Source organism: Anastrepha ludens, chromosome 2 (genome assembly GCF_028408465.1).
Source record: "Anastrepha ludens isolate Willacy chromosome 2, idAnaLude1.1, whole genome shotgun sequence".
Taxonomy (NCBI): domain Eukaryota; kingdom Metazoa; phylum Arthropoda; class Insecta; order Diptera; family Tephritidae; genus Anastrepha; species Anastrepha ludens.
The window spans coordinates 96,944,703-96,969,541 of record NC_071498.1 but is presented as its reverse complement, the minus strand read 5'-3'; the positions used below and the strand labels follow the sequence as shown (position 1 = coordinate 96,969,541).

At 37.4% G+C, this 24,839-nt stretch overlaps 1 protein-coding gene across 6 annotated transcripts in view; it reads right to left on the bottom strand.

The window, feature by feature from the left end:
- Nucleotides 1-2,480: 2,480 nt before the first annotated feature.
- Nucleotides 2,481-24,839, bottom strand: part of LOC128854836 (uncharacterized) — a 153,475-nt gene continuing 131,116 nt past the window's right edge. For all 6 annotated transcript variants that reach the window (XM_054089253.1, XM_054089252.1, XM_054089255.1 and 3 more), the window contains 11 exons: nt 21,765-22,495; nt 21,130-21,666; nt 13,565-13,801; nt 12,730-13,288; nt 12,265-12,463; nt 8,944-9,208; nt 8,481-8,686; nt 7,677-8,320; nt 4,311-4,491; nt 3,939-4,192; nt 2,481-3,851 (listed from right to left, as the gene is read on the bottom strand). In XM_054089253.1, coding sequence (XP_053945228.1) covers nt 3,582-3,851; nt 3,939-4,192; nt 4,311-4,491; nt 7,677-8,320; nt 8,481-8,686; nt 8,944-9,208; nt 12,265-12,463; nt 12,730-13,288; nt 13,565-13,801; nt 21,130-21,666; nt 21,765-22,495 — 4,083 coding nt within the window. In that variant the 3' untranslated portion in view covers nt 2,481-3,581. The remainder of the gene's footprint in view (nt 3,852-3,938; nt 4,193-4,310; nt 4,492-7,676; nt 8,321-8,480; nt 8,687-8,943; nt 9,209-12,264; nt 12,464-12,729; nt 13,289-13,564; nt 13,802-21,129; nt 21,667-21,764; nt 22,496-24,839) is intronic.

Sequence of the window (24,839 nt, the reverse complement as noted above, 5' to 3'; positions counted from 1 at the left end):
ATCGGAATCAAAATTGTGTAAGTAAAGTTGGCTACTAGGCCATAAGAGACTTGACTAAGTTGAAGGCAGCACAATTGTGTCCGCTCATTTCAAACGTATTCTTATTCTCTTTCAGTCATTGTTCATGCACTGTTCGGTGGCTCTTTCTTATATTAACAACACAACCTGCGTTTTTTTCGATCACTGTTGTAAACAAACGTTGTTATCTCACTAATTACGTCAGCAGATTAGCTGATCACTTCAAATTCTCTGACAGCCTCGGTTCCATGTTAGTTACTACTTTGCATTTTGTACATCGTGCTTCTTCGATTCTCCTCGTTCTACTCGTTATTGCTGAGCAAAGTAGCTTACTTTTACAGCTACTGTAACATTTTCTGCTGATAAAAACCTACATCTGCTAATTAGCACATAAATTTACCTACCGCAAAAATTTCAAACGCGAAGTTTTCACTTAAAAAAACTTACTTTATCTTCTTTTCGATTGACGTTATAGTCCCTTAAGCGACTTTATATTAAACCTCATTTCGTTTTCGAGTGCCGTGTTATTTTCTCAAGAAATTCCACGTTCATGTGGCCCCTGAGGGATGTCTGACGATGTTGAATCGTATGGTGTTGATGAGTAAGAGAGGACTCACTCAAGTTACTTTTTGACACCCATTTTCGAATCCGGTATCGAGCAATAACAGCTAGGCAAGTGTACACAATCATTCTCCCATCCGCAGCTGCTTGCTAGAGAAGCGCTGCATTGCTTGGGCGATTGACTCTTTCAAGCTCTTCAAGTCACCTGGTTCCGATGGCATTATACCTGCTCAACTGCAGAAATCTGCAGAGGTGGCTTTTCGTAGGCTGGTCCTTATTTATGCGTGCTGTATTGGCTGGGGTTATTGATTGGTCTGCATGTAAGGTGTGAAATTCCACGGGAGCATTTGTTACACGCCCAACATGTTTACTGCAAAAAACAGAGCAATAGAATCTGCTTTGCACATGGTTGTTAAAGATATAGGGGTTTCCATTTCTCAGAAAGGAGTTCACAATGGATGCCCTCCTCGATATTGAGGAGGCTTTTAATAATGTTCTCCCTTCCGAAGACAGTCACAAAGTCTCTGGATAAACTAATTTGGGCGGCACCTTTCTCCCTTATGCATTGTCACCGCTACTCTGAGCTGTCATATTTAATGAGTGGCTGGAGAAGAAGGGGAGAAGCGACTACAGGGTGATTACTTACGAGAATAGCGTGCCACTTATTGCAAGGGCAATAGGAAGTGCTCCTGGTACTTATTGAGAGGGTGAATAAGTGATAGAAAACTAACCTGACTCAATATTAAAGAGAATATTAAGAAGACAACAGTTGTCTCATATAGCTATAGGGTCGCCCATTAATAAAATATGGGGTCTTTCGTCTAGAGTAGCATTCAGGCCTTTTAGCACAATTATAAAGCCAATTCTGTTGTACGCAGTCCTTGTCTCGTGGAACTCGCTGTAGAGAGTTCAAAGCTCTGGCCCCTTGGATTCAGTGGAGTACTTCGGACAACTTGTATAGACAATCCCGCATCCTTAAAAGCATTGAGTTCCTTCCCATAGTAACTGATCAATGAACATATATCTTGAGTCCGAGCGGGCATTCTTTATTCATATTCCCTCGATGACCGAGTTAACCTGTTCTCGGAAGGCTCGAAGTGTAACGAAAGAGTTGGCGGGATTGTATTCTGATAAAAGTTCCGCATTAAGCTCAAATTTAGGCTAACGTGCCACTTCGGTGTGCACAGTAGTGTAGTAGTCTAAGTAGTAGTCTCAGTAGTGAATAGTCTGCTGAACCCAACGGTAAGGCTAGCGTTAGCTCAGGGGCCAAACATGGTAGATGGAGGTGAATGAGGACCAGCCTTCCTTTTTCCTATTTTCAGCGTATTTAACATATTTGAAGTCGAGATACTAAGAGCTATACCAGGATTTTTGGTCATGTGGCATTCGTGGCAACGGTGGCATTCCAAGCCCTAGAGGAGGGTTAATGGTAAATTAGGGCTGTAAAGAGGACAATTTCTGTCACCAGAATAGAGGTAAATACGCTGCCGTCCTGTTTTCTTCAAAATTTTTGCCCCAACAAAACATGAATTAACTGTCGGATAAGATCATTTTGATGTCCTCTTTGTGAGACACAAGGAATTGGTGACCGGAAGAAGAAGACTTTCTCCTCAGCTGTACTGCCCTGGGAGGGTTAAGTTTTAGGCATCTTGACACTCCCGGTTTTGCTACATCTGGTTTAGGCCTTACACACCTGATGGGTTTCATCATTCGGTATTCTCCATAGCCCATAAAAAGAACCCCTTCCTCTTTCCTTCCTTTTCAATATTTCTCCCTTACATCCTCACAATGGTATCACAAGAGATGCAATATGCAAGTGTGCCCTAGCATGGGCAACCATATATCCTAACCTAACGCAGCCTTTAAAATACTTTAGATTAAAACCCATTTCATATTCTAGTGTCTAATTATTTATTTTGGATGTATAATTTTACAATAATAAGATGTTTTCAAATCGATTTGATTCAAATTTATTGCTTAACACAAAAAGGTTTCCAGGTTTTTCGATATGAGTGTGTTATAAATGTATTCTTGTGTATAAATATGTGCGCATGCATGAAGTAATTTCATAAACGCTTAAAATAGATTTTCGATACTTTGTGATTTTTCAAAAATGTCTACAAAGAACAAGGAAAAGGTTTAAATGTTTTATGATCGATTATAGTTTATTCATAAATGCAATTCCCTCATTATTATTATTATTTAAATAAATGTTGTTTGCACCTAAGCCTAAGTTTTCGGTATGTCAATTTAATATGTAAATTTTTTTAAGTTGTCGGCAATTTGTAGATACATTTAACATTCTAAAATATGTTTCTTTCATAAATACACATGTTTGGTTTTTGTTTTTTTTCTAATTTTACTTAAAAATTAGTTTTTATATTTAAACAAAAATGCGAGAAGTTGCAATGTATGTAACCACATCTATTTCCAATTTTATAATTTCAAACGCTGTAATATACTTTGTATTTTTTCAACATTGATTTTCCTCTCATTTTCATTACTATAAATGATGATGATTATATATTTTTTTCGAAATATCCGTTGCAGGTTACATTCCAATCGGATTTTTCTTCTTTTATCAGATATTAAAAATTGAGTTTTTCTATTTAATATTTTTTTTTATTAATTCTACATTTTGTATGATATTTTTAAGTAAATTGCACACCGAAATATTTCTTTTCGTCTTATTGAATCTAAGAAAGTTTATTTGATTTTTTTGTTGTTAAGTTTTTATTCGTACTCTATTTTGACTTGATGATGTATGTTTACGTTTGATATGCTTTAAAAGATGAAAAGTCTAAATTCTATGTGATACGAGTATTTTTCGCTATTGTCATTATTTTCATTCATTCACGCTTCCAAATCTTTATCTTCTTACGTTTCACTTTTTTCATGACCATCTTTTTCTTTTTATTCTTCTTTGCACTCCTCATCCGCGCCGGCCAATTTCAAGGAGTTACATAAAATATGGGTGGATGCCATCCACGATAGGCCGCGTTTTAGAAACCGTTGTAATAGCGACCCCTTGGCCGTACAATCAATTGATTCTCACTGAAATCACTATACTCATCCGAGTCCTCGTAGATGCTCTTCAAAGAACCCGGGAATGGTGTAGCGCGTTCTGCGCTATACGAATTGAAATCCTCATCGCTATTCTCGAATGGATCGACGGCAACGTAGGAGGCGGAGAAACCTTTCATGGTGACAGTGTCATCAGTTTTAAATCGCACCAAAAGAGAATCGGTTAGGGAAATAATATCTTGTGGAAGCTGCAAAGCAAAATCGTTGTTGTTATAATTTTACTTTAAAAACAAAATATGAAATTTTGTCTGATACGCATTTCGCAACTAACTCACCGTATTGCCGCAATATTGTCCATACATTGGTCCACTAGTATCCTCCATGCCCGAATACACTTGTACATAGTCGTAAGTGCAATTTTCGCTGGCCTCAATATCGAAAGTTAGGAAGAGTAGCTGCACATTGCTGCTGGCGGGCGCTTGAATCGTCCATTCACAGTCCATATTCTCATTGTAGTTGCGGTTGCCGAAGAGGGCATGCGAGTAGAATTGCTGTATTTGATTTGTGGCACGCAAATAACCGCCGCATGCTACATAGAGTCAGGGAGAAAACCACCAACCGGAATGCAAACATTTTAATTCATTTTTTATGGTCAATCATAAAAGTTCGATAGAGATGTGCAGCTGAATGCATAAATTCTAACTTACATGTTGAATGTATAGCCGTGAATCCAGTCATCTGTTTATTTTTGTCCGTTTTGAATACCATATACAGCTGATTGGTTGTAGATGAGATGGGATATGGTATTTTGTCGCCGCAAAAATGACCCAAAATAGAACTGCTTTCGGATTCGCCATCGTACACGGCCACATTGTCGTAGGCGCATTCCTGTGGAAATTTAGATGCATTGTCTTTTGAGTCTAATCGGAAGTTTAATTAATTTGCACTAGACTTTTAATTTTTAATTTAATGTGGGTTAATGTTTTATAAATGGCTGAGCATTACAGATACATTCAGATTTATAAAACAAAAATCTGAAAAAAACAAATAGGCAACAGACCGCTTAGAAGCGGCCGGTAATAGAAAAAGCTTCTTCGATCTTCTTTGTGTTTCATTTAAATCAAGACCGCCACTGCCAACACCAAAAATACTGGAAATGATTGCCAGGTTTTGCATATTATAATTTTTAGCTATTACAATTATCTGCTGCATAAATCTCTGGTCCTAATTTGTGTAGGTTTCAAAAAAATCTATTAAAGACGCGCCTAGATGTTGTTTTAAAATAAAACATGTGAAAATTTATATTCCTCCAAGTTTCACTAGTTTTATTCAAAACATTGCTCTTAACAATAACATTAGTTTGGAGAAAAATAGTCCATTATTTAAATTTTTTATTTTGCGCAAATGGCTTAAAACTTTTTTATGGTCGATCCTTATCTCTTGGGTAATGCTACGACTACTAACATGCCGGTCAACTTCGATTTGTTATGTGATTTTATCGACACTTTCGGCGACAGCCCTGACTGTGCATCTTTGAAGTTAAAATGCCTGAACGAAATCGACGAAAACAAAATTCCACGTAATTAGCTTTTACAGTATCGGCACCATAAACACCATTCTCAATTTCAGCGATCTGGCATGCATTTTCGCCTTTATCAACGAAAAACTGTAAGATGTACGAATTTCCTCTTTGTTGACTCCCACTGTTAACATCCTATAACTCACAACTGAATGGAGCAAACAACAAAACAGGAAAAGAATTTTTTAGTGTGAAATGTCACTTTGACAACGAGCATAAACTTTAAATTGTTTGATTTATACTTTACGAGATATTGATCCCCATATCCATCTACCACGAGAATAATGGATTTCTTTTTCCCCAAACTAATATTTAAAAAATTATAAGTACATCACATAAATATCCACAATGAGTACGTCTACAGATAAAATCCAGTAAACAGTTGAATCATGAATGCCTAATTGTTGAGAACGTCGAGTTATCGATGTTGAAGGTTGTACGGCAACACTTTGCGCTACAGCAGCAGCATCAACAGAACGTCCAGCTTTTGATATGCAAGCCCTTTGCCTATCCTTGACAGAACCAAATTCTTGAAATTTTTTAGTCAATCTTTGAATTATCGACTTATTCGGTTGATTATTTCCACCAGAAATGGACGAATTTCGCGATGTGCTGTTTTTAAAAATCTACCATTTTTATAAAAAATTTTAATAATTTTGAAAGCTTCAATGACCCAAAAAAAGGTACCGTCTAGGAGTTATTCCCTACTGACATCTAGCCGTCACTTTTGGAAGATCTTTTATTTATGTAAGTTATTTTTCAACTTAGTTGCTATCTCTTTCGATCTAAGTATTCAAATTGATCTTCCATTTTTTGTATGTCTGTCACGAAAGAAATTTTTTATGCCTTCAGCCAATTTCTATACCTCCTCGTGCATTGAAAACCTTTATCCCTCCATTTATCATCGTTGTGCTTCAGTTATATGAAAAAAATGAGCAACACCGTCAAAATCATAATATGAACGACCGACTTTTTTACCTACTTTCAACTTGCACTTTGCTACACTAAATTTAGTAAGCTATAAACTGCAAGTTAAATTTTCTAGAAATTCTAAATAAAAACCGTAGAATTCGGATGATAAGTTTGGGCATATTTTCTAAATTTTGTATAAAGTGTGTTTATTGTTAGACAATATGTTTTATTTTTTTTTTATTTATCTTTTTTTTTTTTTACTTTAATGAAAATTCAGGAAAAAAAGAAAAATACTTAAAAATGGTTAAAATATTGATGTGCTATCGTTTGTCGCGTTGAGTTTGTTTAAAATTTATATACCTACTTATATACGGTGCTGTACACAAGTTTATTTTTTAACCATGAATTTTTTTTTTGAAGTGAAGTGAAAATATTGTAAATTGTATCTAAATTGCGTCCTTTGTTGCTCAAACAGTGCCTTATTGCTAAGAATTTTTGACAGAACGAGGTGCAGCTCTACTGAAAATTGTCCGTGGCAGGCATATGTGAAATTGAGGCTGAATCATCGAAGAATGAGCAATTGCTGACTCATCAGCCTGATGAAAATTTTGAAAAGATGGTTCAAAACTTTATAAATACAAATGCAAAGCATGCAAACCTCTCCGGAGTTTGACGTCATCAGTTCAGAGTTAGAAATCAAGGAGGTGCCAATGTTAACACTTACCACTAACTATCAAAGGCTGATGAGGCACATGGTAAAAAACGAGTAGATTCGGCTGCCACATCATCTGGGATTCGACAGCAGAATTCTGCCCGCTGGCCACACGTATTCACACACTTATCCGGCCAGTCGTTTCTCAGGCGGCAGCAAAGTAAAATGAGCGAAAATCTCCGTTTTTTCGTAAGCAAACCGCTGTCATGATCCCGGTGGCGTCAGACAATCAACTGATTCTTTTAAATTCACCAAGATTCGCCAAGTGGCCAAGATCAGACCATTAAATGAAATGAATTTGAAAGAATCAGGTGATAGGCTGACGGCTCCGGGGTCATGTTACTTCATTGCCGAGTAAGCCATAGATACGTCTAAGCAAAGACTGATTTGACGAGTGTGTGAATACGTGACGTGGCAGATGAAGTCACTCTCACAATTTTGTTTTTCACCATAGCTGAAGGTCAAACCTAGTCAAATTCACGATTCTGTCAAATTCAGGCATAGCAATTTTTTCTGCTTTTGTGTAATTTGTTTTTCTTTTTGCATTATTGTGGCGACAGTCAAAAATTAGACCTCTCTAATGGGTTTGTTGTTGGGAACTTAAAGTTTTTCTCTCACATCTTTACATCTATTTATCTTAAAACTACATAGTCTTATAAAATAAAATAATTTTAGTTCTAGTATAAAAATTATGATTTTTTCGAGTTGGAGTAATGGAGCTTTAAAGAATTTTAATTTATGATTTTTTCGAGAACATGATTGAAGCTACTCAAACTAAAATTATATATTATATCGATGCCTCTAACTGACGTATTAAAAAAATATTAAATAATAAACATTGTTGAACCGATTAGTTCTTAATTCACTCACCTGATGCGACTCCACATTAAAATCATTGAATATCAACTTGATGCGGTGGCCTGGTGTGGTTGAAAAGTGCCATACGCAATCAGCATTCGGCGGATAGAGGTCCGGGAAGTTTGGACTGTAGATGGTGCCAAAAGGTGCCGATATTTCATGTTTACATTCTCCCTCCTTGCAATCGTGTCCATTCTCATGTAGCGAATAGCCATTGTGGCAGAAACACATGTACGAGCCGATAGTGTTGCGGCATTCATGCTGGCAACCACCATTATTGGTCGAACACTCATCGATATCCGTAAAGAATACCGCTGCGAAACCAGTGCCTTGTATAGTCTTATCAGAATGAAATTCAACGCGTAGCGCATTGCCCTCCGAGGTGGCGGTGGGTGGTATGGTGGTACCGCAGTATGTACCAATGCGCTTCAAACGATTCTCACTCAATTTGGAGTATATAGTAACCGAATCATAACCGCAATCCGTTTGTTGTTGTGTGTTGCCCTCCAGATCGAAGTGAGTGAAGTTGAGTGATATCTTGTGTTTTGGTGGTGCAATAATTTCCCAAATGCATTCCTTCAATACCGGATAAGCATCCGGGAATGATGGGGAACTTATGGTACCGTTGGGGTATTCGATGACGCCACCGCAAGCATCTAAGTTGAATAAAATAGTCAAGAGTTGTAAAGGTGTATAATGCCGTATTAAGCGAAGTGGTGGTAGTTATAGGTGGTGTAACGACCGAAATGTGTGTATGTGGAAGAGGTTTCCTACATACATATATACGTGCAAGTCTACACACACATACATATATACCTTCACAATGTTTTTTATCACTATGCAATTCGTAGCCAATATGACAGCTACACTCGTATCCACCCAGCGTATTGATGCAGTCATGCTCACAGCCATGATTTTGTGTCTCGCACTCGTCTACCTCCTTCATGAAAATGGCTGAGAAGCCGGCTTTCTGTACGGATGAGTCCGACAAGAATTTCACGTACATAGCATTGCCACTTGACCTACAAAGTACAGAAAACAACAACGTAAAAAGAATTCAAGAAAACGAGTAAAGCGTAGTGCGGAAAAGTTTCACTTTCAATTTTGCTTTCGGGCGCATCGGCACACTTGCTATCAGCACGTCCCAACAGCACTCAGGCGGCCAAGTAAAGGATCGCTCAACTAATCGAACAGCAGACAAAACTTTTTTTGTCTACCAACTACTACATCAGTTGTTTGTAAGCTACTTATATGAGCATATTTAGATGGGTGTACTCACTTCATGTTTGGTGGAGGTTTGTAGCCGCAAAAGACGCCAATCAATTGCGCATCCTCTGTAGCACCGTCTCGCACCTCGACATAATCGTATACACAACTATCGTGATTCTCCACTTCGAACGATTGAAACTTGAGCGCCACTTGGTAGCCTCTCGGCACGGTGATTTTCCACACGCACTCCTTGCTTGGCAGGTAATCCAACGGATAGTTGGGCGACTCTAAACGACCCTCAGAATCGTCGACAGACATCTCACCGCCACAGATGACTGCAAGTGCATGAAAGGAAAACATGTCTTTAGTCAAGTATGAAAGCATGTATTTATACATGGATGTGAATATATCGCGATGACTCGTGACAAAGTGGAATTGTTGCACGGTGGACTTGCAATGAAGTGAGCTTGAAAAGGAGGGTTGAGCGGAAGGACAAGTAATCAGGATGAAGTAGCAATATAAATGTGAACTGGATTTATGGAAATAGCAGAAGGAGAATTTTAAAAAGCAGTGCCTTTATTCTTTGAAATTCTAAGTAAGAAAATGATAACCTGGAAATGAATAATAAATTATGTACATAGTAACTATGCCTTTATACGTACATATATTTATATGTATATGCAGAGAATGTTGATATTATAATAAGGAGCATTATTTCTTCGAACTTATTTTTTATAAAAATGTGGAATACTTTGAATTTACAATTCTTGTCACTGGTAAAAAAAAAACTACTGAAATCTCATATGTACTTGATAAAATTTAAAAACTCCTCTAGCAGACAGAATTCTCACACAATATGTATATGTAGATAGCGCTACATACAAATACAGTGCAATCCGCTTACTATGGGGCTCACTTAAGACGGAAACTTTAACCAAATTTTATATTGAACGTTTTACTACTTAATAAAAAAATAAATAATATGATGGAAACTCTGCTATTCAGTATTCAAGTACGAGTACAAGCATACACGCCGCGACAAAACAATAGCACATGGACATTGGAAATGAGCTTTCTTCTTCTACTTTTTTGCCAATTCGATTTTGAACGTAGGCTAATACAATTTTATTTTATATTTGTTTTTATACTTCCAATTCCGGTCGAAGCCTTATATTTCTTAGCCAGGATACTTGCTCTTTGCATAAGCCACGGTTCCTGCACATAATATTTTCCTTGCAGGATTAGCTGAAGTACTTGAAATTTATTGTTTCTCATAAATGACTCAATAAGCAGTTTTTCTTCTTCATATCATCACGATCATATTGGATTCTAAACGCAGTATTTTAGCATTTGTTACTCTATACGTATAGGGTAGTTTTAGAAGTTTTCTATATATCCACATCTCAAATACTTCCATTTTATTTATTTCAGTTGTTTGAATAGTTCCTATCTCCATAGCATACAGTAATACAGAAAAAACGCAACATTTAACAAATCGGACTTTTAGTTTCACACTGAAGTCATGATTATTCAGCATTTTTGTGTACTTAGTGAATGCTGCACTAGAAGCTTAAATACGGGCTTTTATTTTTTTCGAAGGATCTCAATTTTCGTAATCCAACAGCCTACGTATTTGAAATTTCTTTCTGCGGGGATGTCATTAATCTCAACTCACCGTTGGGGTGGAAAAATATAGAAAACTAACTTTAAATGTGGACTCTATTGCACTAAAATGCAATAAGCTACATATAAAACTGCGGACCGAATTTCTTTTTAGAAATTATAATTAAATCATTGGAATTGTGGAAAAGATTGTGGAATTTTTTAATTTTTGTCTAAAATTTATTTATGTATATGAATTTTCTTAGGCAAGATGTTATATTTTTATAAAAAAATAATGAACATTCAAACAAAATATAAGAAAAATAGTCAAAACCAGTCAAAATGTTGATGTACTATTGTTTGTCGCGCGCTGTATTCGAAAAACCCGTTTAAAATAGGCTCGGTTATTATGAACTCTGCTTGCTATTTGGCTTATTATCATCGGAGCTATTGTGAATTGAATTAAACAGGTTTTGTGCTTGGTCACTTAGCAACTAGGTTCTGCAGCAGAAAATGTCTATAAAAATTGTGACTTCCTCGAATTTGCTGAAAGTTTGCAATCATCTTCTGCAGTGAATTATATTATAAGTGACAGTTCATTCGTACTTTATGTCAAGTGATCAGTGATTTGTTTATATTGAAAAATATCGAAAAATTAAAAAGGACGAGCATTTACAATCAATACAAAAATACATGATAATATTTTGATGAAAACATTATAATCACTTAAGGGTGATCTAGAAATTTCAAAAAAATCAATTTTTTGTTTTTTCGATAGAAAATATCCTCTGAAATGTTCAAGCGGAAATTCCCAACATTATAGCTTCTACAGCTCATTTACTAGGTAGACAGCAGACCGCGCTCTTTAAACTCATTTATCTCGAAACGACTTTTTTCGGCCTGGCGTTGTCAAAAAAAAAAAACTATTCAACCGAATCGTCTGAAATTTTAATATGTTTTTCACAACATCAATGGTTATCGCCCGTACTAGAATCATTTATTATTATTTCAATTATTCTGTGTTTTTTTGACTAAAAAACTGAAAAAATCCGATTCTTAGAGAGTCAAATTCAAAACCGCGCCATTTTGTCAAATTTTTTATTTCATTTTAGTTGCAGCACATACATAGCTACGGACATACTGATTAGTAATTTTTTTGGTTTTGGTGTTTCAGATAAATAGAAGACCAAAATGGGCGGCCGCCGTAGCCGAATGGGTTGGTGCGTGATTACCATTCGGAATTCACAGAGAGAACGTAAGTTCGAGTCTCGGTGAAATACCAAAATTAAGAAAAACATTTTTTCTAATAGCGGTCGCCAGGCAATGGCAAACTTCCGAGTGCGTTTCTGCTCCTCTAAAAAATATCTGCCGTTCGGAGTCGGCTTGAAACTGTAGAAGGAATAGCTCGGCCAAACACCCAAAAAGGGTGTCCGCGCCAATTATATATAAATATATATCAGGAAAATCTATTCATGAACGTATTTACGAAGTTATTTATAAACAAAGTGGGAACACAAATTATTAAGCTTTAAGTAATAAAATTAACTATTATATTAAGTTAAGTTTTACTGCTGCGAAATACCGATAGATCGAATAATCGAATCGAATGCATATTTATTTTCGAGCAAAGTACAGTCTTCACGTGAAATAGCGGAAACCCTTATGTTACTATGTCAAATCCGGTTGCCTCAATCACCATAAAAATGATTGCCTCTAATGAAGTGAATCGGACAGTAGAAGTCATGAGTTATACTAACACCCGCTGTCGATACCAGCTCCATATGCTTACCATCATATTCCGCCTTGAATCCGCGAAAGCCGTCCATGCGATGTGTGTTAACATAAGTCAAGAGCATACGACTCGATTCCGTTTTTAAAATCTCTCCATTCACCTTGCCACAGAAGCGCTTGATCAAAGGTGATTTGAAGTAATAACCATCTCGTATTTCCAAATAATCGGTTTGACAGTTATTTGACTTAAAAATGTTCTATAATAAGCAAAAAAAAAAAACAAAAGAAGAAGAATTATGTTCAGCAAACATTTTGTGCAGAAAATTACATCATTAGTAATAGTTTTTCATTAAAATGATTGCCACCAAGCTGAGGAAAGCAAATCTAATGAAAATGATTTTGTTTGTTATTTTCATTTGAAATATGTATGTAGGAATGCCTTGTCTTCTGAGAAGGCGATTCACTCACACACTCACTCACTCACACCCATTAACTTTCATTCAAGCCAGTCAATTCTACCTACCATATTCTCCAACTTCAATACCACGCGCTCCCCATGCGTAGCTGTGATGCGCCATTCACATTGCTCCGTTTCGTTAGTCAATGCACCAGCCGTGTAATATGAAGGGCTGGCAAATATGCCGGTATTCTCTTGAAATGTACGGCCACACTTAGGACACTTGTAGAGTAAATTCGCCTGCGCAATATCACCCGCACTCAAGCGTAAACGTTGACCAATTTCAGGGCGCTTTCTACCCTTTATTTCAATGGGTAGAATGGTATCGAGGTAGGTGCCTTTGGAGAATGTATTGCGCGCATAATGCATAATGGAGTCGTAGTCATAAGGCAGTCCCAACGAGTCGACCTCCTCCGGTGTCAGTTTGTTGAAATTGTAGTCTTGACCCTTCATAATGTTGTTGTGCTCGATAACGACATGCTTCTCGCGGTCGGGACGGGTGTGCTCGTGCCAAAAGCCAACAACATGACCTAGTTCATGCACTACAATGCCGAATTTGTCGCAATTGCGACCAATTGATATGGCCTGCGCTCCATTGCCGCGTTTGCCAACAAATGAACAGCACCTGTGGCAAATGTGTGGAGAAGCGAAATGAAATTTTGGGTTGGTAAGGTGCATGCTTATTTACATATATGTATGTACTTGTAAGTATGTATGTATGGATATACTCATAATATTAATGTGTGCACGTAGAGAAGAAGAAAGATTAGTGAGCACAAAGCGCGTCCATGAATGTGTGTTAATATCCATAGAAATATATTCAATGTAAATAAGATGTTTTTTGTCTGTCTCTATATACGTATGTTCGATATAAAAGTATGTACTCGTTTATTCAACTCACCCACAACTGCGTACTGTAAAGACAATATAATTTGGATGTATGTCTGGATCACGTTCAATGAATTTGATGCAAGTGGAGTTTTCCCAATGCCGCATTGCCTGTTTGAATAGTGCCTTGTGCAACCCACTGAAGTTGCCGTCAATTTCGTATGGTATGACACCGTAATCCCAGATACGCTCCTTCTTCGCTGTCACAGCGCGCACCATTCGATTGCGATGCTTCAAGTGCTTTGAACTCCTACGAAAAAATATTAATTTGGTATTTTTTTAAAGGTTTTCTACTCATTTTGGTTATATCGGGTGGTTTTTTTAGCTGCATGAGGATTATCGATATCGATAACTATGGTTTGATAGCTGAGAATGGCAAATTGTGTTGACATTTCTGTCCAATAAGGTTTGCCAAGCCATCATGAATCGTTTAACGCCAGAAACGCAACCAAATTCTGGAAACTTACTTTGAAAAAAATCTGTTCGTGAAGTTCACAAAGAACTCACTGGCGGTGAGCGCTATCGAGCCATGCACTGCATTTTTTTTTTTCAAAAATTAATTAGCTAAACATCGACGACATATGATTCCAACAAGTCAGCGCTACTTGTCATGCAGTGCGCTTAACAATCGATTTATTGCAATATTCAATCCACCATTGACGCCATGCGACCAGATTTATTGGAAAAAATAGTCAAAAATTTGACTGATCGAATGAACCAAGTAACTCTTAGCCGCGGCGGATATATATCGGATATTATATTCAAAAAATATGTGTCATGAAATTATCTACCTGATTATGATAGAAAAAAAGTCCAAAAATATTTCTGTTTTGCATTATCATTTTAAGTTCTCAAGCTCTTAAAACACACCGGAAACAATAACATAACTTAGGGCCAATATTCAAGTTGGGACACTCTTAAAACGTGAAACATACGGATGGTGTCTGAAAACTTTTCGATTTAAGGAATTTTCGAGGAATGCTATAAAATGGTGTCTCCAAGGGCTAATTGACTTCTAAGTAGCCACTTGGTAAGCAGTGCAACCCCAACCAGTCTTCAAGGTACTTAGTGATTACTCTGCATATTGTTACTGATAACATTATTGCAACATTCACATTATGAATTTATTTTCCTTTAAGTATTTATTTCTCAAAATATAATACCTTTTTTGCTTGTTTTATAAACAATGAATTACAACCCCAAATATGTCGAAAGATAATTCAATCAATTTGAAGCTCTGTAGGTTTATCAAATTTCTTATTTAGAAATGAAATAAGCCGAAAAATAATTTTTTAAAAACTTCGGTTGGTTGTATACATAAAATATTCCCCATAAATTTCTGGCAATGCTGCTGAAATTATAGTTCTTGACTGTATATAACTCCGGATCGTTACGGTGACGTAAAACTTACAGTTCTTGTGATTCCTATACGCTTTTTTGTCCACCCGTCTGATGTTTCAATCTGTAACTCTCAGGACGAACGTCCCTCTAGATTCCTTTATACTGTTACATACAAACGTTATGTGAACAAGAGTATAAAACCATTGGGAAAAGAGTACGCAGCTGTGCTGTCACATAATGAGAGCGATATAGGAAAATCCAGGGTGTTGCTGTGAATATTGCTGCCGCATTACTTTCGTATTTGCTTGCGTTTGCTGCTTTAACTACGATTTTTTTGGCTTTGTGGTACAGGATGACTACGGATATTGTTTAGGTCGAACAGGTAATAACCCTCATAGTTTTTAAAGGACCAAAGCTGTAACACTACCGACACTTTGTAACGAACTGTCAACCCATCAAATATTGTAATTAAAAAAATTCGCAGAATAGACTTGACATTTATAAAGTTTATGGCGTATTATGGATAACTATTCGCTGTCAAAACCCAGAACAAAATGTTTGCTTTTGCAGAATAATTCGGTTGCCCTTTCCACCTTTCTGGACATGTGAAGAAACATGCACTCCATGAGACTCCACACCATTTATCAAAAGCGATTGTTTGGTGCAATGTTTACTCAGAATCTGTGATTCATTCCCACTCTTTTATTAACAATAACAAGGGAAACACGATAACACGGTAACCGAGTTTTTAATACTGAAATTGTATGAGTTTGCTTTGAAGGTCATATGATTCCAACAAGATGGAAATTCAGTTGCATCTGATCATAGCGATTTGGAAGACCAATTTTCCACGCCGTTTGATTTTTTGATTAGAGGATTTTGGTTGGTTAACGAGATTTTTTACTTTCTTCTGGTTTGCTTGAAGAGGCAAGTCTGCGAGAATACGCCAAAGAGTCCCCAATCCCTTAAGTCTATAATTCATCAAGAAAGCGACAACCTAAACCCGGAAACCTTGGCGAACGTGAATCAAATTACCATAAGAAAGGCCGAGATTTACATACATAACATACATTAATTTTGGTAACTTCCACCTATCAAATATCATTTTGGAAATGTGAAACAACTAAATTTATTATTTCAAATAAATACTAGGTGTATTCTAAAAATAAGGTGAATTTAAATTTTTCTCAAAAACTATTTATTTATTCATGTATATTAGGGTGTCCCAAAAAAAATTTAAGTGCTTTTTTTAACGCATACCCTCTTATTTTGTTTGAATGGTTTCAAAACATCCAAAAATAAAGTTTCGTCTATTTAGAATCACGGCAACCCGTGCCGAGTTGCGCGGAAACCTAACGGTACTTGTATAGTACGGCGCGCGCGAACTGTCGGATTGATTGCGTGTAATTACTTGTTTGTTTTATTAGTAATCGCGGGTTTTTCATGTAGTCAACATGTCAGTGGAGTTACGAAGTTCCAAGAAGGAGATATTTTTAATAGGGGACGTAAAACATCAAATTACCGGTTCTAAACTTCCCTCTAACGGGCAAGTACTGGCAGTTTTGTTCTATAATATTCGTGAAGTGAACTTAAGTGTCAATGAAAGTGCAAATCTCACAATTCGTGATTGTATTATTTATTGGGAAAAGGCACGTATACCGACCAGATCAATATCTAACTGTGTTAAGAAACTAGTTAACTTATACCAAGTTTGGAGAGAATTGCAAAAAAATGCGAAAAAAGCTCAAGAAGTGTTTGAACAGCGTCGACAGGAGTTTGTTTCAAACTTAAACAATTTGTTTGACATCGCACATGCCAATGATCTTCAATCGATTAAAATAAATAAAGATAAGATCTTCTTGCAGCGCCAAAGAGAACCAGGTCGGCCCGGTCACTTAGCCGGAGTGGACAAAAAACTAACAAAAAAAGAGGAAAGGACGCGCCTTAGAATCATTGAGGAGGAAAAGCGACGTGCTAAACATTTTTCATCCTTAGCACCATCAACATCAACTTGCGAACCACTACTAGAAAAGTCATCTTCTGATTCTGAAATAATAGAATTAGAAGAAAATAGGCCCAGCGCAAGAGAAGCCTCCTCTCAGCCCGATAAAACTTCTATGCGGAAAAATATCATAACTCCCAAGTTAGTTGCCGCATTAGACAGGTGTCAGTTAAGTGTAGGGATTCTGTCTTTATAATTGAAGCTACTATTGAGGCTCTGGTCCTCTGGCTCTGGTCAAGTCCTCTATCCATAGAGTTCGTACGGAAATGCGAAAAGAACGGGATGAAGCTATAAAAATTGATTTTCAAAACAAGGTCCCGGACACGGTAACTGTCCACTGGGACGGAAAACTGTTGCCAGCTGTAGATTCACGTAAAAGTAAAGAAGAACGCCTACCGGTAGTTATTACGTACGTTAATATAGAACAAATTATTGCTGTTCCTAAATTGGATAGCTCGACAGGAAGGGAACAGGCAGACGCAGTTTGGGATGCTATTACGAACTGGAACCTTGAAGACAAAGCGCAGATTCTCTGTTGTGATACTACTGCTTCTAACACAGGCCGCATAAATGGAGCATGTGTGCTTCTCGAACAAAAACTGGGTAGAGAAGTGCTTATTTTTGCTTGCCGTCATCACGTTTATGAATTAGTACTTAAATGCGTGTTTGAAGCGAAAATCAGTCAAGTAACTACAAGCCCAGACATCCCATTATTCAAGAAATTCCGAGAAAACTGGAAAAATATCGATCCCGAGAAAAAACAAAGCTGTACAGAAAAGATATCTTGTTTTAATGTTTCGGAAATTGACAAGCTGCTAGAATTCTACAAAACTGAATTAACCAAAGAAATCGTTAGAGATGACTATCGCGAATTAATTGAGCTTTCAATTATATTTCTTGGCGGAGATTCAGAGAAGAAATATAAGATTCGGCCTCCAGGTGCTATGCACCAGGCTCGATGGATGGCGAGATCCATTTATTCATTAAAAATATCGTAACTTAGCTCTCAATTCAGAATTTCAAACAAGGATAAGGCAGCTCTGTTGGACGTATGTCTGTTCATCGTGACATCCTACGTAAAACCCTGACTCCAATGTATTTTAGCAGTAAAGGTGCCGTATCAGGATTTGTGTTTTTTGAAGGCCATGAAAAATTACGAAACAATAGACAAAAGCATTTCAAAAGCAGCTTTGCAGAAGTTTTGCCAGCATTTGTGGTATTTGACAGATGAAGTATCTATTCTGGTTTTTTTTTGATGATGATGTCGATCTAGAAACTAAAGTAAAAATGATTGCTAACTTAACTAGAGAAAACCCAACAGCCCACAATAAACGTTACATTGCATCCAAAGAAGAACTCTGTGGCCCACTTTTTGGTACGTTAATTAAGGTTTGATTTTGTTCTATGACTAAGTTTGCTAATAGGTATAATTGATAACTGATCTATCTGTTTTAATTTCAGAGAGAAACATTGATGACTTCGTCTCTGTCAAAAGCAAGTTCCTGTTTAACCGACTCCAGATTGCCGACAGTTTTCTGAACAAGTGCCCGTCTTCGTGGTCAAATGATGGTTCTTTTCTACAGGCTAAAAAGAAGCTGCTAGGACTGAACGCAGTTAATGATACGGCAGAAAGAGCGGTTAAGTTAATGCAAGACTTCTATGGTTTGATCACTGTTTAAGAGGAGCAAAAACAATTTTTATTACGTTGCGTACAAGAACACAGACAGGTATATCCCGACTGTAAAAAGCAAACTTTGAAAAGAAAATTCGATGATTGATGTCCCTTTTATAATAAAAAGAAAAAAAAATACGAAATATGTGTTTTATTTTTATTTATTTGATTAATCTAAAAATTCAATTAAACTTTTCTCTATTGTGAGCCTATAGCTTTCATACTAACTTGTAAACTTAAAGTTTGACATTAAGTCGGCACGGGTTAATAACATCCGATCTCAATAACATTTTATATTTAAGTTTTTAGAGTCAAATGAAAAAAAAAATAAAGGGTATGCGTATTGAAATTCCGAAAAAAAAATTCCCCCTTGTAGCCTGGGACACCCTAATGTATATATATATATATATATTCCTCCTCAGATATAATACCCTTGTGCCAGGGGTTTTCAATCCTCGAAGCAGTTCTGATGTGCACTTTTTGGTATGTCTTTGAGCGATTCGGTTTTTATCTCCTCAATCGTCGCAAAACGCCGTTCTTTCATGGGGCTCTTCAATCATGGGAACAGAAAAAAGTCGTAGGGGGGCCAAATCTGGTGAATACGGCGGCTGAGGCTTTATTTAGCGGTGTTGTTTTTGGCCAAATAATCTCTCACAAGAAATATGAGTGAGCAGGATGCATTACGCCATCGTAAAAGAAGAAAACAGTGAGCAAAACCTTGACATTTGATCGAACTTGGCGTGCTTTTTTTTTGGTTTTGGCTCTCCTGGACTCTTATATTGGGATGATTGGGCTTTGGTTTCGATGTCATAACCATATACCCATGATTCGTCACCAGTTATAACTCTTTTAAGAAAATCTGGATCGTCGCTGACGTCATTCAACAATTCCTGAGTGATGCTCATGCGACGATTGTAGGGCATGAGCCAACCGATATGCCGATATCCTCAGTAACTTCTCTAATTGTGATTTGACGATTCTCTATAACAATTTGCTTCACTTTCTTAACATTTTGATCGGTTGTTGATGTGCTAGGGCGTCCAGAGTGAGTGTCGTCATTTACATCTTTTCGACCTTCTGTGAAAAGCTTGTACCACTTGTAAACATTTTTTTAACTCAGAGTGCTCTCACTTGATGCCACTGTCAACATTTCAAATGATTTTGCGCACTTAATTCTATTTTTTGCACAAAGTTTTATGCAACTTCTTTGATCTATTTTTTTCCATAGCAGAAAATCGCCAAACACGCAAAACACTTATTTATGCCTCTCACAAACAAACTATACATGCAATATTGCTAAAACCGTGAACATATCTTCGAGAAGAGTATACCAACATTAAAAATAATAATCGAAAGTTGAATGTACGTAGTTCGCGAAATTTGAAAATTCACCATATTTTTGGAACATGCCTCGTATATGCCATTAAGAAATATTTTTTTAATCATTCTGGATTTGCTTATTCACGTCAATATTTTTTGCGCCTCCTTGATTATTAATAGCTTCGGCCAGTACTTTTGAGATACAAATCGAATCAAACACGATATAACGGCCTACTATCTAAAGAAGTAGGCCTATAAGGTGTTTTAATAAAGGAATGCCAAAGCGTGCATTGCCTTTTCAGAGGGTCAACGGCAATTAAAGCATAAGTTTCATAGCCAATATGTCCGAAACTAGTTGGAGAAAACCATACCTCTCCATAAGTCTTTTCTGGACGGTATCTACTAGATGATTTCTTAAAAGAAAAAAAAAACCGTGTAGTAATTTCTTTGACTACCTCAGAGCTTTTTTAGGATAGTTAGGCTGCAAGCAACGCAAGGTCCTCTAACCGGTATATTGGAAATGGTTTAGGACAATGACGTGGTAAGAATCCGTGCAGTATGAATCGGCATCACTTTAAATAAAACCATCTCATTTCTTGATTCCCCATTTATCGATATTCTCGAAATCTAACGATTTTCAAATTATTCTTTGAACTCATTATCGCTAACTTTATCCATTAGTTTCCGTTTTCGTTATTTTTTTTTACTGCAGCTATTTATCTAGCTAAGCGTGTCCCTTTAGGAGAGCTTTCGAATTTTTAAAGGTTTCTATTAGATTTTACAATATTTTTTATGTGTTTTCAGATATTAAGAAACATTTTTTCTTATTAAGGTTTCGCTTGGCTTAAAATTTATAAAGAAGGTCACCAATTTTGAAGATATATGTAAATTCAACTTTAAAGTATCTGAACAAAATAAAGATTTCATTCGCCGGGATTCAAATTTATATTTATTCTGGGAAAATAAATTGGGCGCGTCTACCATCATGCACAAAGATTATAATTATTATCCCCCATCATCACTTTTCACAAAAGATACTCTTCTTCTCTAAATTCACAGCAGTACTTCTCTTAACACTAAATTCGTGACTACAATTTTTCGACTTCCCACATGGACTACAAATCTGATCTTCACATATTTTTCACGGCTCTTTTTCGCTAGTTTCGCTTTTGTCTCTATCAGCACAGATTTTCAGCTAACCATAGAACTCGTAATTTAATCCTAATTTTTTCAGCCTACTTACTCAGCTTTTTGTAGCTCCATTTCTAACGGTGTTTGTGTTTTGCTGTCAGTATCTGCACTTACTCCGACGCTCCGCTCCCTGTTGGCTGTGATGGGGTCGTAGGCGTCGAATTCTCCTCTACCATCTAATGCTTCCAGCTCATCGTTTTGTATTGCTGAATAATTGAAATTTTTGGCTAGACTTTGCTCTACTTGCTGTACGGGCATCCATTGGTGGTGACGTTGATGATGTTGTTGCCGTTCTAGTCCCAGCTGCTGCTTCTGCTGCTGTACGTACTCTTGTTTTAGCAGTCGCTCATTGAAGGCTTCTGTTTTATCAGTTTTATCTGCTGCAGCAGTTGTTACTCCAATTTTCGCTGTTTGCTTCTTGTTATGTGTTTTATGGCCGACGGGGAGGTGACCGTCCACATTGTGTAATGGCAGTTGGCGTCGCATTTGCGTTTGGTAATCGTGAATGATATGCACCGGCCGATTGAGTTCCTCCTTCAGGCGCTGTAGTTTCACATTAAAATCCGCATGCCGAATATCTGAGCTGCGTCTGTAATGAAAGTTAATTATTTGTGTTTGGTTTGCGGTTCGAGTATAAATGATCTGACCTATTTTGAAGTGGAATTCAGCCCTTACAATTCTATTTACCTGTGTTTGCGCCCACGTCGATGTCGTCGTCGCACTGCACCTTCAGCGTGCAAAAAATCCACATCATCTAGTTTCATGCCATTGCCACCGGAATTACTGTAAACATTCGGTAGTGTCGAGCGCTGAGTGGGTAGCGAAGTTGGCAGTATGACCATGCGACGCTCGGCAACAAAATTATTACCTGAATCCATTTCGATGTCCTTCGTGTTCGATTGTATTTTTCGTTGATCGACGTTTCGATTGTTAATGCCTACTGTGGCTTTGCGCTGCTTTTCTACTTCTACTGCTTTCTCAATCGGTGTGCGTCCGAAACCGCCAGCCGCACCGCTGCTGTCGCCACTATTCACTGCTGGCCCAAAATACTCTCCACTACGATGTAGTGCAATCGATTCCACTTTACCATTGGCATCAAAAGTTGTGGCTTTTCCAGGACGTGTATGCAATCCACCAGTGCTTCCACTACCGCTACTAAGAGCGCGCTGCCGTAATTGTTGTTGTTTGTGTGCACCTAACAACTTTGTTTCATTCAAGTCCGTATCCTTGGATTTTTCGCGATTTGCTGGCTTCGAATCGAAAAAAGAGCCATCAACCGGATGGTAAATGGGGCTCGGTCTGTAGCGCTGACCATTGTCGTTATTGTTGCTGCTACTGATAACTTCATTTTTCAAGTTTTTCATCAAATAGTCCGTATTCATTGAAAAGCTTGTGGGTTTCACCGGTTCATTGGCCGACTAGTTGACGGAGTTACATTAGGAAAATTAAATGAAAAAATAGACACAAAAATTAAAATTGAACTCCAGGAAATGTGTTAAAAGTGTTTTGGTTGCTGCTCCAAAGATTGAGTTTCATTAGAATGCCGTTTACACAGTGAAGACATTTCGTACTCAAAATTCAATAAATGCAAACGAAAATATTTGGCTCTGCATACAAGAAAGCGAAAACAGAATTTGGAATGACCTTTAGTAGTTTTGCTCGGCATCTTCTTGATAAGCGCATGAACAAAACAGATCCCATTAACCACACTATGTTTGTAAAGGGTGACCCGAGAACAGCGTTTTGTTTTTTTGTTTCAGCAGCTGCCAAACTTACCAATAATATTTGGCTGTAAAAATATTCAGTACGTTTTACCATTTTATCGTGCATCGATTCACGCTTGCCGAACTAGTGAAAATTAATCCGAAACATTACCGATATCCGGTTCAGCTGTAAATACAAAGATTCGGACGTTCGTCAAAAAATCATCTTCTCGGACGAGGCCACAGTGGCTTAGTGCAAAGTGGTTATGCTAAAAAGCGAAATTACCGTTGTTGAGGCAGTCACAATCAAGAATTTTGCGCGACCAAGCATCAATACATCTATAAAGATTGAATGCATGGAGAACCTTTATTCTTGCGAAAGGAGAGGAAGGTCGATAGTCGTCCTTAGTCGTTTGTTAACCAGAGTTTGAAAGCGTCGATATAGCAGAGCTTTGGTTCCAACTAGACTGCGCTACATGCTATACAAGTGTCGCAACGTACGAAATTTTCTGCTCCGATCATGCGACTTGACATACCTCGCGTGTTACGCCAACCAATCAACCACTTACCGGAATAACGCCAAACATATGGGATATGAAGGAGTCATCAAAAAATTAACCGACCGTTGGTAGTGCTTCAAGCATGATGAACACTCGCACTGCGAAGTTGAACATACACGAGAGAGTATGGGAGAGCTATTATCCGCGAAATTTATGGTACTGAATGATTAACAACAGTTAGTGAAAATGCATACAACTGGAATAACTGAATTGGCTGGAATGGTACAATATATATTGGCGTGTACACCCTTTTTTGGGTGTTTGGCCGAGCTCCTTCTCCTATTTGTGGCTCCTCCCTCTAATGGAGGGTCCTACAGTTTTAAGGCGACTCCGAACGGCAGATATTTTTTAGGAGGAACTTTTTTCATGGCAGAAGTAGGTTAGCGCTTACTTGACGACTGGCGAGCGCTATTACAAAAATGTTTTTCTTAATTCTGGTGCTTCACCGAGGTTCGAACCTACGTTCTCTGTGAATTCCGAATGGAAGTCACGCACCAAGCCATTGGGCTACGGCGGCCGCTTGGTAATTAATACTCGTATGTAAATATGGGTAAGAAGAAAACGCCCACCGATTTGGAACTCACAAACGGACAAGGGAAACAAACAAATTAGTAAGTACTTATAATTAAAGGCCTAATTTTAATAAGCCCTAGCTACATTTGTTGTGAATAACAAGCGCAACTTCCGCAAAACATAGTGGCAACTGGCAATTTTTCTTTAAAAACCTACTGGCTACGTAACCGATCATAAGCGATTGGATTCCTGCAAGCTTCGGATGGGTCCATTTAGTTTGGCAGAATACTCAATCAAATAAAAAAGAAACATACGAGTACGTTAAACCTTTCATATCAGACAAGGCGAAAACAATGAAAACTGAGAAGTTGAATTGGGAATTTTCACTTCTAAGTAAATAGAGAGGTAGAGGATCTCGAAAATATTCGTAAGTATGTGTGGTGTGCATTAAAAATATTTTCTACGCAAGTTTTAAGGCTCTTAAAATAATACTAAGACAACCGGACAGACCGCAGAGAAAGCGTACAAGTATACGCCCATACCCATAAAAGTAATGATTGATTGATTTAGGAAGAACACTCCTTTTAGAATTTTAAGATGTAGATACTCTTCTTTAATGACCTTTTATGTTAAAATGGAGTTAAATTGAGATGAATAATATTACATTTCCTTCTTGCTAGTTTGCAATGCATACGAACTTACTCATATTATTTATTAAGAGATGTGCCAATTATGTTCCGGGAATTTGGTTATAGCTCAGGAACTGCATTCGTAAGCTTAAACGGAACACTAAAGACGGAAGCTGTCTTCTTCTTTAGCCGACTCTTCATACCAGTTTGGTTTATGTCTTATGTGTGCTTTTGAAAATGAGTGATGAAGAACTAGAGAGCTTCAAATCGTTAAGGCAACGTTGGAATTTTTGTTTAGAATTAGAGGTGGTTGTGCGTTATTGACAAATTCCTGGAACGGAATCGTATATGGCATAC